The sequence below is a fragment of the Phytophthora infestans genome, genomic scaffold, assembly GCF_000142945.1.
Source record: "Phytophthora infestans T30-4 supercont1.8 genomic scaffold, whole genome shotgun sequence".
Taxonomy (NCBI): domain Eukaryota; phylum Oomycota; class Peronosporomycetes; order Peronosporales; family Peronosporaceae; genus Phytophthora; species Phytophthora infestans.
The window spans coordinates 148222-162510 of record NW_003303751.1 but is presented as its reverse complement, the minus strand read 5'-3'; the positions used below and the strand labels follow the sequence as shown (position 1 = coordinate 162510).

The following is a 14289-nucleotide window of genomic DNA, read 5'->3' as shown; positions in this document are numbered from 1 at the left end:
CGAACGTGTGGCGTTTCGACGGCTGAGGTGCTGCTTCTTGTGGCTAGCGGGTTGGACGATGGGATCGCCGCGCAAGCTTTGATCGATGCAGCTATAGCGGAAAGGAACTACATCTTGAGATCACGAGAAGCAGTTGAAGTTATGTGTAATGCTGTCCGATCTGGTGATAAGCAAATCTTTGACCTGGTCACGAGTGAAACACAAAAGGTGAAGCCACAAGACCTTGGCCACTATGTTGAGGTGTTTACTCGCTATATCACGGACTATGATGAAGCGAGTCAGGAGTACGCAGTGCTCAAGGTGATTGCTGCGAAGCGAGTTGAATGGTTGAAAGAAGAGATTGAGAGACTGGATAAGCTTGACAAGACGTTTTCATGGAGAATGCCTTTCGCTGAGAGCGACCTTGTGGATTTTTTTCAAAGTCCGGAGCAATCCTTAACGGTTAAAGGAATTTTGACTTTTGGTGACGCAATTCAAGAATTTGCCAATCTTAGTGATGCGAAGGAGTACGCTGCTATGATCCTCGAAGATGAGGAGCAACTGTGCTCGTTTACGACCGAAATTGGAGAAGACGAGGGCATTTTTGTGACGTTCACGAAGACGAAAACGTGGTTTGAAGACTCGCAGACGAACCTGGCTCGATTCCAGTCAGAATTAGCTCATCTGAGCCAAATCTACTAAAGATTGAGAATCTTGGAGCGGAAAAGGAGAAACCCGAAGCAAAAGCGCCAACCAATTTCCATTCATCTGAAAACAAGCACCAAAGTTAGCTTTTCTAATACATGTGGTTTCCACAACGGTGCAGCGTCCTGCTGTTCGAAGTTTAATGAGTAAACTCAAAACTTGCCCATAGCACTACGTCGGGCCCTTAAGGTACTCATAGAACCGCAAGTAGTTGATGTAGATGCGATAGTTCCTATCGTAAATGCCTGTTGACGAGATAACGTTGAGCTTGTTGTACATCATCGCTGTTGTTCGCCTATTCACAATCCAGATCGTGAAAGGGATTGTCCAGTACAGAGGTCGGACGTAGTTGTCGTGTTTGGCCTTCGATTTTCGGTGATATTTCAGTAATGTGGCCCACCATTCCTTCTCGCGTCTATTACCTCTTCCATGCGTATATATCGTGTCATCTTTTGTCATACATGTAGTACTGTAGTGAGAGCCGCCACATCACACCGGCAGTTTTTTTTTCTAAGCCCTATTTAACAAGGAGAGGTGGTGGAGCAGCTCCTTCCCGATACGACGAAGCCGGAAGAGGTCACTCGATTCAGCCTTGACAAGGACACTTGCTGGCGTAGTTCGGCTGCGTTCGACTTCGCAATCTTCAAAGTTGCTGTGCCACGAGATAACAAGCTCGTCCGATGTAAAATGTCCCTCAAAGTGAATGACACGATGAGTGTTGACGTGTTCGGATTCCCTGGCGCTCTTCAAGACCAACCTTTTGGTCACGCTTACGCCATCATTCCAGCTAAAATCACCGGTTGGCGCGGAAACCAAATTATTCTCTCATCTTTGTCAGCTCCTGGTCTATCTGGAAGCGCGCTTGTGTGCACCAAAAACGGAGTACCAGTGAGATATATTGATGGACTTGATGGCTCAGTGAAGAACGAGCAGTATCAATCCTATGGCTTCTCATTTCACAGATTAATCCCCGACTTACCGTCTTCTTTGCCGCCTGACCGAAGGTAGAACAAAGAATGAGCTATAGTCTGTATAGCTCCAGTGGAAGTGAGTCCACGTGAATTTTTCTGCAATGGTGGTCGTGGACGAAAGAATAGAACTTACTTTTGCAGATTCCAGGGAAAATGTCAACACGTGTATGGGTTACCACAGGTCTGCCAAATAGCGTCGAGCGTATATTTTGAAATGATCGATATTGACAGTACCGGTATGTTATACTGCATATAGATTGCTCACCTCTCATACCAAAGCTAAAAACAAATTGTACATTTTAATGCATTTAGCGCTCAATTTATGCTGTTTCAGAAGGAGTCATTAGACACTCTAATCTGTGCCAGTCATGAATAAAGCATTTGGATAATGCGTCGCAAGACGTCTTGCTGTTGTTATTGTCGACGGCGGTGATGGTTTAACGATGATATCAGGACGGTTAAATGTCATTTAGGCTCCAAGTTTATTCGTTTCTTTATGAAATCTACTTAGCCAACTATAATTAACACCTCTTGTGTTTTGTTGCTGTCTTGCCGCTCCATTAAAAATCGTATCATACGCCCCTGTCGGCGACACGTCCGCCAGCTAAGTAGTATGGACTTTGCTCACTAAGCAACTCTTAGAAAACAATGGCTTGCAGCAGTAACACATTTGAGCTCATTTTGCTCAATCGAAGTTATGGATCAAGTGACAACGCTTATTAGATGCGTTGTTCTTACGGCCGGTTCTTACGGCCAGCTGTTGTACATGTACTACGATTTGGCAGCTCAGTCAGTTACCTCACTCTCAGATAATTTATTAATATGTCTTCAACAAAACAGTTGTTGTTACTAAAGTCATTGCAACTTGCAGAAACTATTATGTACAGAATGTTACGTATATTAATAGTATGGCTGAAAAACACGCATTCCTACGTGTACTATAAGCACCTTGCAGCATAGGAAGCGTCTTTGGGGACTATTTCATTTGAGAAAAGGTAGCACTCAAATATTAAAAGCAGGATGCAATATTAAATAGTAAATATAATACCTCATCATACTAAAACGATTTATAGTCTTGTGCAAATCTCCATATGAACCACATGAATTTACCGATGTAAGCTACATAATTCAGTTTTAACCAATCGAAGCCGCCTTCGCTCCGCTCCGCAGACAGTGAGAAGGCTCAAAAATCTGAGTGTTTCGTGTGACGGACGGACGGACACCGTGCTAGCATTGATAGTTTAGGACTAGCCGGCCGCTGCCGCTACGCGGTGTAGTGGCATGGTTTGCTGGAGATGCGATGGCCGCAAATTTAAGTGCTTCTTGGTGTCGCGTACTTTGTGAGCGTCGTTCACCCAGTAGATCTTAGCTTCGTGTACTTAACCACTTACCTTTCCAAGTCTCATCAGGCCCTGTATAATATCGGGGTTTGGAGCGCTACCGTTACCCCGTTCTACAGGTTGGATGTCATGGTTTTCAATGGGCCGCGCTCTTCCGTGCTCTTCCTGGCTTCGTAGCTCCCTGCTTACCCGTGGTCCACGCTGCTTAGTGGCTATGCGCGCTCTCTCTTAGGTTCATGTTCTTTAGTACGGCCTTTCCGTAGCTGCTAACGTTTCTCTGCTCTTAAACGTTTACGTGGGTTGCACCGGTTTCGTGGTATATAATCTTTCGTGGGCGTTTGCCTCCCATCACCAGTTTCTAGACCGGTGTATACGGTATTGTGCTCGCGTAGTGCATCTGCGTTGCCCGTGTTATCGTGTTTTACAATGGCATCGTGCTCCACGGTGTGCAATCGTGGTCACCCTGAGCACCCCCTGTGTCTCCTGGCTGCTCCGCCGTCCGTGCAATCGAGTTCGAATCTACTACTGTCCTCCGTGGCTCGGTAAGCTCAGGTTCTACACTGGTATCGATGTCCGCGGCTCGATGACTTTCTGGTTATAGCTCCGCGGCTGTGTTTCCCGTCTTTAGTGGCATAGCTCGTGCTATCGTACTAACTTCTGGTGTCGGGGTTGGTCTGTCGTCTGGGCGATTGTTAGCAGCCGTGGTAGAGTGCTGTGGGTCTCCGTGAGCTCCGGCTCTACCCTAATATTGTGCTCCAAAGCTCGGTGGTTTCCCTGTTATGCTCCTCCGTGACTTGGAGTTTAATTTGTCGACCGCGCTTCGTACTCTACCGTGGTGGGAGAACTCCGTGCACTCACACACCTACGTAGTCTACCGTGACTGTGAGTGCGCTCTCTTCCGTGGCCCGTGTTACTCGTAATGTTAGGGTGTCATTATTTCAACTCTCATCCACTTCCGTCATTTCGTGCCGCTCCGTGTGCTTCATGACTGCGAGCTCTATCGTAGTTCGTGCTTCGCATGAAATTTCGCGGCCTACTTTCTTATGGTCCGTGGCCTTCCGTATTTGAAGTTGTTCATTCTATCGCATCGTAAACATAGTTTGACTCGGTGTTCCTCCGTGTTTCTTTTCTTGTCTATCCACGTACCTCCGCGCTAGTTCAATCGCAAACGATGTTTCTATTTTATTTGATTTACGCTATATATCGTGTTGGAAAGTCCGCACAATCTCTTTAGGTCGCACACTGCGCGCACAAATACAAAGGAATATGATCCTTTTTTTTCGGCGGCGGAGTGGTGTACATTGCTATGCGGGGTGGGATCGTGGGATACTATCATCACATTTTTAAAGTTTTCAAATATTTAAAAGTGGTAATAAATTGTGCAGCTTTATCTAACGCTAATATAGCACCGGTACTTTAGTTTAAGTTCATTAGTATTAGTAATAACATCTGTTTTTTTCTTGCGTTATCAATTAATTATTTGTAGTACTGCTACAAACGTCGGTTAACAATTTAATAAATTTTTTTAAACAGTACTAAGCTAAAAAATTATAAGTTAAATTATTTCAAAATTACTATGAAGCCGAAAACATCATTTTAAAGCCAATAAAGTACTAAATATCCAATTAAAGCTGAAATATAAGTCACCGGGGCCTACAATTTTTAAACAGCTCCTACGATAATATAGTACCAATGTGCACATCAGCGCCGCCTACTAATGCTAACTAATGCGCACACAGGCAGCGCCCTTTGCGTCGAGAGACGCTCCGAGGCTGAATATGAGAGCAAAATGAACGGTGCATTTAAGTACGTTGTGTGGACCACATATAACGTGGCCACCACATAATGTCAATTTTAACCAATTGGGGCCGCCTTCGCTGCGCTCGGCAGCCAGTAGAACGCGCGTATTTGTGTCCCCTTTATTAGCCCCAACCCTCAAACGGACTGACAGACGCAGACCACACTCCATTACGGGGTTAAGACTAGCCGTTCGCCGCCGCTACGCGGCGGAGTGGCATGGTTTGTTGGCGATGAGGTGGCCGCAACTTTAGTGCTTCTTGGTGTCGCGTGTTTTGAGAACGTCCTTCACCCTAGTACGTCGTGGCTTCGTGTAGTCAACCACTTGCCTTTCCGTAGTATTATTCGGCCCCGTATAATATCATGGTTTGGAACGTTTCCGTTACCCCGTACTACAGGTTGGGTGTTGTTTTCTTCAATGGTCCATGCTCTTTCGTGCTCTTCCCGGCTTCGTGGCTCTCTGCTCACCCATGGCCCACGCTGCTCAGCAGTTATGTCCTCTCTCTTGTGGGTTCATGCGCTTTAGTACGGCCTTTTCGTAAATGCTAACTTGTCTCTGTTCTCAAACGTTTATGTGGGTTGCACTGGCTTCGTGGTAGTTACTATTTCGTGGCCGTTGGCTTTCCATCGTCGGTGCTCTAGCCGAAGTGTGCTATTCCGTGGTTTGGTGACTCCATGCAGTCGTGTTGTTCCGTCGCCCGTGTATCGTGCTCTCCAGGTGAGGCTCTATCGACCGCGGTATCACGCTATCGTGCAATCACGGTGTGGTAATGCTGTCTATGGTATTGTGCTCACGTAGTATATCTGCGTTGTCCGTGTTATCGTGTTTTACAATGGCATCGTGCTCCACAGTGTGCAGTCGTGGTCATGCCAAGCGCCCACCTCCACGTTTATTTCGTGGCTTGCCCGCCGTCCATGCAATTGAGTTCTAATGTACTACTGTCCTCCGTGGCTCGGTAAGCTCAGGTTCAACACTGGTATCGCTCTCCACGGCTTGGTGATTCCCCGTCTGTGGCTCGGCAGCTGTGCTCCCACATGGCTTAGTGGCACAGTCCATGCTATCGTGCTAACTTGTGGTGTCGTGGTTGATCTGTCGTCCGTGAGATCGTTAGCTACCGTAGTATCGTGCTGTCGGACTCGGTGAGCTCCGGTTCTACCCAAATATCGTGCTCTAATGCTCGGATGGTCCTCCGTTAATGGTATACCGCGGCGTCATGTTTGGTCGGTCGACTGTGCTCCGTGTTCTACTGTGGTGCTATGGGAGAATTACTGTCCGTGCACTCTTACCGTTACGTGCTCTACCGTGGCTTCGAGCGTGCGTGCTCTTCCGTAGCCGTGCTTTTCAGCATGCTAGGGTGTTTATATATTTAGTTCCTTTCCGTGGCCCGTACACTCCCGTCATATTCTTGATCTTCTGTCCTTTTCATGGCTGCGTCTCTTCCTTCCTTCACGCTACTTATAAAACTTCGTGATTTGCATCGGCTAAGTCTTCTATCATCGTCCATGGCCTTCCGAGCTTCGTGTTGCTCTTCTATCCTATCGTGTACATAGTGTGGCATGGTGTTCCTTCGTGTTTCGTGCTCTTGCTTAGTCACGTGCCTCCGCGCTAACTTAAACACAATAGCTGTTCCCATTTTGTTTGATGTACGCCACATATATTGTTGGAAAGCTCACATAATATCTTAAGGTCACACACTACGCGCGCAGATACAAAGGAAGGTGATATTTCTCCCGGAGGCAGTGTGGGGTGCAGGGGTGTAAGCCACAATAGTCATATTTTAAAGTTTTCACATTATTATTAATAGTAATACAATTGTGATTTATTATCGAACGCTGATATAATAACTATGTGTACTACTACTACAAATAGCTGCAAGGAAAAATATAAAATGTCTTGATAATAGTACTACTCAAAACATATTGTAAGTTTGATTTTTAGAAAGTACTATGAGGCCTAAAATCTTATTCTATATCCAATAGCTACTAAAGTTTCGATTGAGGCCTAAATAGAAGTCATCAGGACCTACAAAAAATTCCAACAGCTCCTACGACGATATTGTATGTGTGTGCACGTCGGCGCCTCCTATAAATGCTAATTAACGCGTGCACAGGCAGCGCCCTTTGCGTGGCCTTGCAAGCCGCAGCTGAAAATGAGAGCAAAATGAAATATAAGCGGTGCATTTAAGTACGATGTGTAGTCCACATACTGTGTGTACAAAACGCAATACCGCTTTTGGCCAATGGGGGCCGCCTTCGCTGCGCTCGGCAGCTTTTTAGCGAATCGACGCCGCCTTCGCTGCGCTCGGCAGCCAGTAGAACGCGCGTATTTGCGCTACATTAATTAGCCCTAGCCGCGAACGGAATGACGGACACTCCACTAGAGGGGTAAGATTCTGGTAGGGAATTAGGTTTCCGGTGCTAAATGTAAATACACCAGTATGCCAAAAGCTCTGGCTCAGCGAAGGATATATTAGAGAATTTATTAATAGTTTCTTGATTAACTCAAGTTTCTGGAGCAACAATTGTCTGGAAAGGGTCAAGGCCGATGGTGCATTAATATGTTCCAGTGCAACATCAAAACCTTCATTATTCCACAGAAGGAGCATCCGTTGATATTCTTTTTCGCGCTATTCCAACAGCTAAAGTTTTCTATTTTGTTTTCAGTGGCAATGTGCCACACAAGCTTGGAAAACGTCTACAGCTGACGCAATTGGTGTCTGACAGGTTGATTGAGAACACTGTTGTAATGGCGGTAATAACTATCCAGAAATTAGAGTTTTGAGAGCGAAGGAGAGTGAATATCCAAGAGGAAATACCAAATATTTATTCTTTGAATGTTATACCAGATCTGACAGGTTCAAGAGCAAATACCTGGAATTGTAATTTATCGAATTTAAATATAAAAGAGCAGCTACAATTTACAGATTCTAAAAAACTTAGGCCGTGTTCGAGCTGAAAACGTGATTTCGCTTAAAAAAAGGTATTTTATTTAATCTGCCTAATTTTAGCTGCATTTCTGCTTCGTAAAAAAAGTCTAACTAAGTTACCACCAATTTGGATTTCGAAGCATTTAAGGTTTTTCTCGCATGCTCGGCATTGTTGAGTGCAAACTCCGCAAGAGGCAGGAAGGAACTCCAGTTCTCGAAGGACGGGGCATAACTGCGCAGAACAACTTCTAGCACTCGGTTGACGCGTTCCGTTTGCCCGTCAGTCTCCGGGTGCGCCGCCGTCGACATTAAGAGTTTGGTGCCCAGAAGGTCGAAGCGTTTCGTCCAGAACGCATTTCGAAGCATTTAAGGTTTTTCTTATACTTAGGTATAGAACCTCTAGAAACAGAATATAATTTTGCTAACATAGCTTTTTGAGAGCAAGTCGAATACGGTCTTAGAAGCAGATTCAAGAAAATTAAAAAAATATATATATTGGGACTCAACAGAAAGTCTGGGGCATGTTATTTGTAGCTGAATCCAGTATGGTCACTGAAAATAGATTGGTAATGGAGTCGGTTATAATAAATTCACAGTAAAAATATCTGTCATTACCAGTGTCAACGTCTGTCATAAAAAAACAACCAAGATCACCTGGTCAAGTGCCAGGCTGTGACGTTCTTGAAGATCTCGGCTACGTATGTATATTTTTCTCAATTTTTTACCACACACACCAAACGGAGAGCATACGAGACCGGCGAGAGTCGTGTGAGCATGAGTGAGCAGGGCTGACAATAACTAAAAAGGAGCGATCGGCAGCAGGTAAATGTTAGTGTTTAGAGCCGATGCTGCAACTTTGAAACGTAGATGCTTAATTAATGCAAGGTCGATGTCGTAAAAAGCGATTAGCGAGCAGACATACAAACAATACGAAGGGTCGAAGTGTTAATGCCGCTTTTACCGTTAATATTGTTTTTACTCATTGTGGTGGGAGTCAGCTCTTGATCCCGTTTCGAGACGTCAGAGGCACGCAAAGGCCCCCGGGTTCCTCGGCTGGTTTGGTCGGAGGACCGAGTGCAGACACTACTACAAGCCAGGGTGGTTACGTATGGGTCCAGCTTTCTCGAGAACAATGCGCGAGCGCAACTTGCCAAGCTATGGGAAAACGTACGGCGCAAGTTGAACAAGAAGTACCACATTACTTCAACTATCAGCTAAGTACAGAACAAATATCAAGCCTTGAAGGCGCAGTTTGCAGATATTTGAGCGAATGAGGTGTCTACCGGAAACAAAGAGAAGGCTATCGCGCTACCGTCTTACTGACCGCTGCTTGTGTACTACTTTGGAGACAAAAAAGGGCTGCGCAACCAGGATTCTGGGCAGTCTGAGCCACCGATGCCACGCAACCAGGCAACGATGTCTCTACAGGAGGAATCGCTATTGGTTCAACGTGACGAAGAAAATCCGGACGAGCTGCTAATGTTCAGCCATAACGAGGGTGACCCGCTGTCATTGAGACTATCGATGACATCGCCATCTCACAGGGGGGAGAAGCAGCCGCTCCTTTCTTCGGACGCATATCAGAACGTTAGAGATGATGGCAAAATAGATTGAGACAGAGCCAACAATCATTTGGAGCTGTGACAGCATCTCCGATATGGAGGACTCCGACACCTATGTTGAGCCGAGCTATACGCGATGAAGCGATTTCTCGGCACGATTCTCTTCGAAGGCAAAACTGCCCGGCGCTTTCGCTCATTTTGGTGAGTCACTGGCCTCAGCTCTAGCTGCTCCTGAAAGTAGAGCTCAAGAGTACATTGCTGTGAGAGAGAAACTTGCTAGCGTGCAGCAACCGCAACCAAGAATCATGGCGTCGCTCGATCAACTTCGAGATGCGGTGGATCAATCGAGAGATGCGAACACTCAACTGCTTAGGGTTTTAAAGGGGTAAATGTCTACGAATTGATTCTTTAAAGTGCTGCGTTACTGGAGAATTCTACGTAATCTACATCGTGTTTTATCTCCAAAAATAACGCCGGTCTTTTTATTTACATGCTCCTGAACGCGAGCATCATTCATCGCACGACGTCACGCTTTCCTTAACCATTGTGCCTGGGTTTTCTTGTTCACTTTATGCTTCAGATCAATTAATCGTTTGTGCAACACGAACATCGCCGCGATGGCAATCGCCATATACTCTGGTGTCTCTTGCTGGAGCGGCTGTTGGTATATGCAAAATATGACTTTGAGGCGGCCGAATGCTTGCTCCACTGTGATGTGTGTGCAGCTGTGATGGTAGTTGTACTTGCTTTCCATCGGATCCATACCTAGTCGAATTGGATATGACGTTAGCACGTGTGGCGTTAGCCCATAGCCCGCATCGCCGAGGCAGTACTTGCCATGGGGGAGCTGTGCAGAAATCTTATGTCCAAAGATGGAGCGAATCAATACCGACTGGATATTTTGGGCACCGTTTCTTATCGAATAAGACACCAAGCGTTGTTTGTGATCTACTACCGCCTGTATATTAAATGCAGGATATCCTTTGCGGCAATATAACCCCTCAAAGTCGACAAGACGCTGAATGCGAATAAGAGTACAGTCGAGAGCGCAGACGGCACCTGGAAACCCACACTTTAGAGCAAAACCGCTCTTTACTTTACACGTTCTGCCGTTGTTGGCAAACGGATTGTACACCGTTCACTCTAATTAGTCGTGGTTCGAAATTAGTCATGAATCGTACTTATATGAGATACATATATAGTCATGCACCAGTACTAATCGTGCCCAGCCCACGGCGCCAGCCGATCCTTCGACAAGTTGTCGTCGGATATCGACAGCCCCAACTTATCAGAGTGCTCACTTTTCGAATTAGAATGAACGACACAGAGACACGATCACTGCAGCACTTGTCGGGGTAGCGGATCGAGCTCATTGCGTAGCTTGGATGAAGGGCAACGATGTCGAGGATAGAGAGAAGGGTCTCTACGGTCGTACGGTCGACCAGTTCCCGTCCCTCTTCTGGGCCACCGACCGCCGCGTCAATCTTAACAAGGCGCGAGACATGTGGGCGAAGCGCTCGGCCCTTCAAGCTGCACTGACCGATGACCAACAGCGCAAGTACACCAGGACGGCAAGCGGCGCAAGACACCAGTTTACGCACAAGGCTTTGATCGGTCGTGGGCGCAAGCTCGATGGACACTGGGCCTGGCTCTATCCGTTGTTACTTGCAGAATTTGAGCGGTTGCGCCGAGCGGAATTAAAGCGGTAATCCCGGCTCGTTATGGACATGGTAATGACCATGATCGAAGACAGCAAGCACGCTCTATACAACCCCGCGTACTTCTTTAGTGAAAAAAGGTTCAGTACACGGATCACGCCTCGACGTATCCAGGATTTCACCGACAGGCACAATATCGTGTACCGAAAGCTGAAACGAAAGAAGCAGGTTAGTGACAAAAAGATGGCACAAATTGAACAGTCTATAGCGTTACACCTTGGCATGCTGAAACGTGAATTTGATGACGGCCGGCTTGACCCTGACCAGCAGAACAACATGGACGAATCACATTTTGTCATAGATCTGGATGGTGGTAAGACACTAGACTTCCGAGGTGCCGACGGCGTGAAATACCGTAGTATTGTATCAGGTACGACATATTGCTATTATTTAACCAACTATTTATTTTATACTGTACCAAAACAGCCTACTGACCAATATTAACTTATGTTAGTAGGTCGAGAAGAAATTACAATTGTGCGTGTTATTGAAGAGGGGTAGAGACGCCAAGCTGCTATCTCCGATGCTAATATTCAAGAATGCCAAATCAAGCTACCCTATACAAGGCTTATCGGACAATGTTAAAGAAGTTGCATACCGCTCGCCTTTATCAGCAACAAACTGAAGCAGGAGTGGCTGAAGGACGTTCGCTGCTGGGGTCCATCAGGGCCTTTTGTGCAAGAGCGTGTGCTGTGGATGGACAATTCAAGTGGGCACGCAGGTGACGACGTTGCATCACTTGGAAAGGAGCTCAAGACTCGCATCCGCTTTTTCCCTCCTAACTCTACAGACTTCGTCCAGCCAGGCAGACCGGTTCCCTATACAGAGGATCAAAGTGTCCCGGCGGCGGTTGTGTGAGAGAAGAAACATGGAAGCAACTCGGCGCGGCGATTGGATGCAGGGTGCCAAGTCGTCGAAGTCTCTTGCAAACCCAGGTAAAAAAAATGTTCTAGATACTGCAGCTGAATGCGTCCGTCAAGTAAATGCAGAGACGGACAAGGAGGGAATCAACTGGGCTAAGAAGTCGACGATGCTGCGGCTTAGACGTATATAGTGATGGTACGTGACAGGTTAAGCAACTCGGCAAGCCTTTGCGAGAGATTGTAAAAACGTATCGTGCTGAGTTTGATAAAGGCTACGAAGAGTGCGCAGCGTCTGAGGGCCTGCTTAACAATATTTCGTACTTAACGTTTAGGACTCATTTAGGACAATATTCTTCCACAGTCCGAAAACTGTTCTTGTAGCCACCCGTGCACCACTAAGCTATTTTCTGCATATACCGCTGGTCAAAGCGTGAGGGCCGGCATTAAAACTTGATTTATCTACGCCTACTTTATTAAATTAAGCGTTGGCAAACATCCGAAAAGTGGTGATTACTAATGAGGGCTCTACACCGTTCACTCTAATTAGTCGTGCCATGACTAATAATGGTGATGAGCGATGAAGTCTGAAAATAGGCATGATTATTTTAGGTGCACGACTATATAAGGGCATGACTAATTATGGTGAAATCGATTGTCTATTTTAGGGACTGCTATTCAGTCACTGACTGCGTCAAAATGACTTACGAACCATTTAGAGTTATCGAGATAATTGAGATTCTCAAAATCTTAAGAATCTCATACGATAATAGAGACGATTTTATTTTTTGGAAAAAAATGAAATTTTAGGATATATAATTCGACACCTTATTGGAGGCTTTGCCTAGATTATGGCAACGACGTCCCTTTTTAGTGCGAGTACTTAACCTATTTCAGCGGAGATTAAAATACGAAGCCTTGCGGAGACAACCTTGGTAGGGCTACCCTACCAAGGATTTCATTGTGGGGCAACAGCAGCCAGGAACTCCGCAGAAACGAGTGCTCCCACGTTCTCCAAGTGTCGAGCAGCAGACCACGCAATAATCGCGAATCTCGAGTACTTTGTTCTCTTGATCGGCTCCCCACTGTCGCTATAGACGTCTTCAGGAACCCCATAAGGCTGCCACACTTGCAAAAATGATTCGTGTCCGGGATTCAGAAAATTCAGTTTCCTCGACAACATTTTATCATCCCAGCTACCCAACGTTGCCCCAGTCGTCGTGTACCAGTGAAGAACTTGTTTGCGGCTATACTCTTTCCAACCCTCTTCACTAAGAGCTGCGACAACTTTGACCACTAGTTTGACCAAAAATAAGCGAAGCTTCTTATCCGACGGAACGAGATTGTTTGCTTCTTCTAGAACGCGAACTCGCGCACCATCCACACCTTTCAATGCATCAGTTCCCAGCTCTCCAATGCTCTTTTTAGTGTACTCATGTGATAGCAACAACGCGAACGAGTCGTTATCCGGGCCCATTCCTTTGATCACGTTGGCGAGCTCATCACTCATGGTCATGTTTTGGTCCCGTTTGAGGTGGTACTTCGATTCTGGTAGACAAATTGAGTATACTAAAGCAAGGCAATACCCCTTCGTCACTTCCTCCAGTGCGTGTTCAGCATCCGAATAGTGCACGGCGTAATGTGGAAAATAGGCTGCAGTAGCGTCAGCTTTACCAAAATCGTGACGGTGTTCCACTTGTCCGTTTCGATAAACTATCAAATCGCCGCCTTCGTGAGTACTTGGTGGCTGGACTACCAATGTCGCAATCATTCCGTCCTCCTTCTCAGTATCCTGGTGTTTCAGGAAGTGGCCTCCTTCTCCATACACCAGCAGCTTGTAGAGGACGCAGTTCAATGGAACACCCTTGTAACCCAAACGAGTAGCGATCGTCTCTGTCAGCGTCTCCATTCCTATTTGCCACAATGGATTTCTGAGCTCCACTTGATCAGGTTCTAGTTGCCAACTCTTGCGGACACTTTCGTCCATCTTCGTGTCCATGTTGTGTCCGAAAGGAGATTTAGCACATTTCGCGATTAGCTTCTCTGCGTGGTCTGGGGCAAGAGGCAAAGGAATGCTTCCGACGTTGTTGACGAATAATCCAGGAACGACTGGGAGAGTTTGGGCTAGTCCACCGAACGAATATTCACCTGCATGCTCATCAGCCGAAGCCAGAATTTCACTTATCTTCAAGCACGCAGCCCCTGTCGGAGAAGGGACATCATCCGGCCCTCCTTGTCCGCCAAAAGGCCACTTGCCACATTTGAAATCTCGTCTGAAAGACATTTGAATTTTGGATTAAAAGAAATCGTTTGAAGCTTATAAAAAGAAAATGGAGAATGACGTCTTGTTGGCGGAAAATGACAAGCACCCCCGCTCTATCTCGTAAACTGATAAAATAAATCAGAAAAAATCAAATGTCAGAAGCTATC

At 46.1% G+C, this 14289-nt stretch overlaps 1 protein-coding gene across 1 annotated transcript; it reads right to left on the bottom strand.

Annotated features, from left to right (window-relative positions):
- Window positions 1–13452: 13452 nt before the first annotated feature.
- On the bottom strand, window positions 13453–14120 carry PITG_06187 (uncharacterized protein; the record flags this gene model as incomplete). The annotated part of the gene is made up of 3 exons (XM_002998312.1): window positions 13453–13527; window positions 13574–14044; window positions 14112–14120. The coding sequence occupies 3 exons, from the start codon at window positions 14118–14120 to the stop codon at window positions 13453–13455; spliced, it is 555 nt and encodes a 184-aa protein (XP_002998358.1).
- Between the last annotated feature and the right edge of the window lie 169 nt (window positions 14121–14289).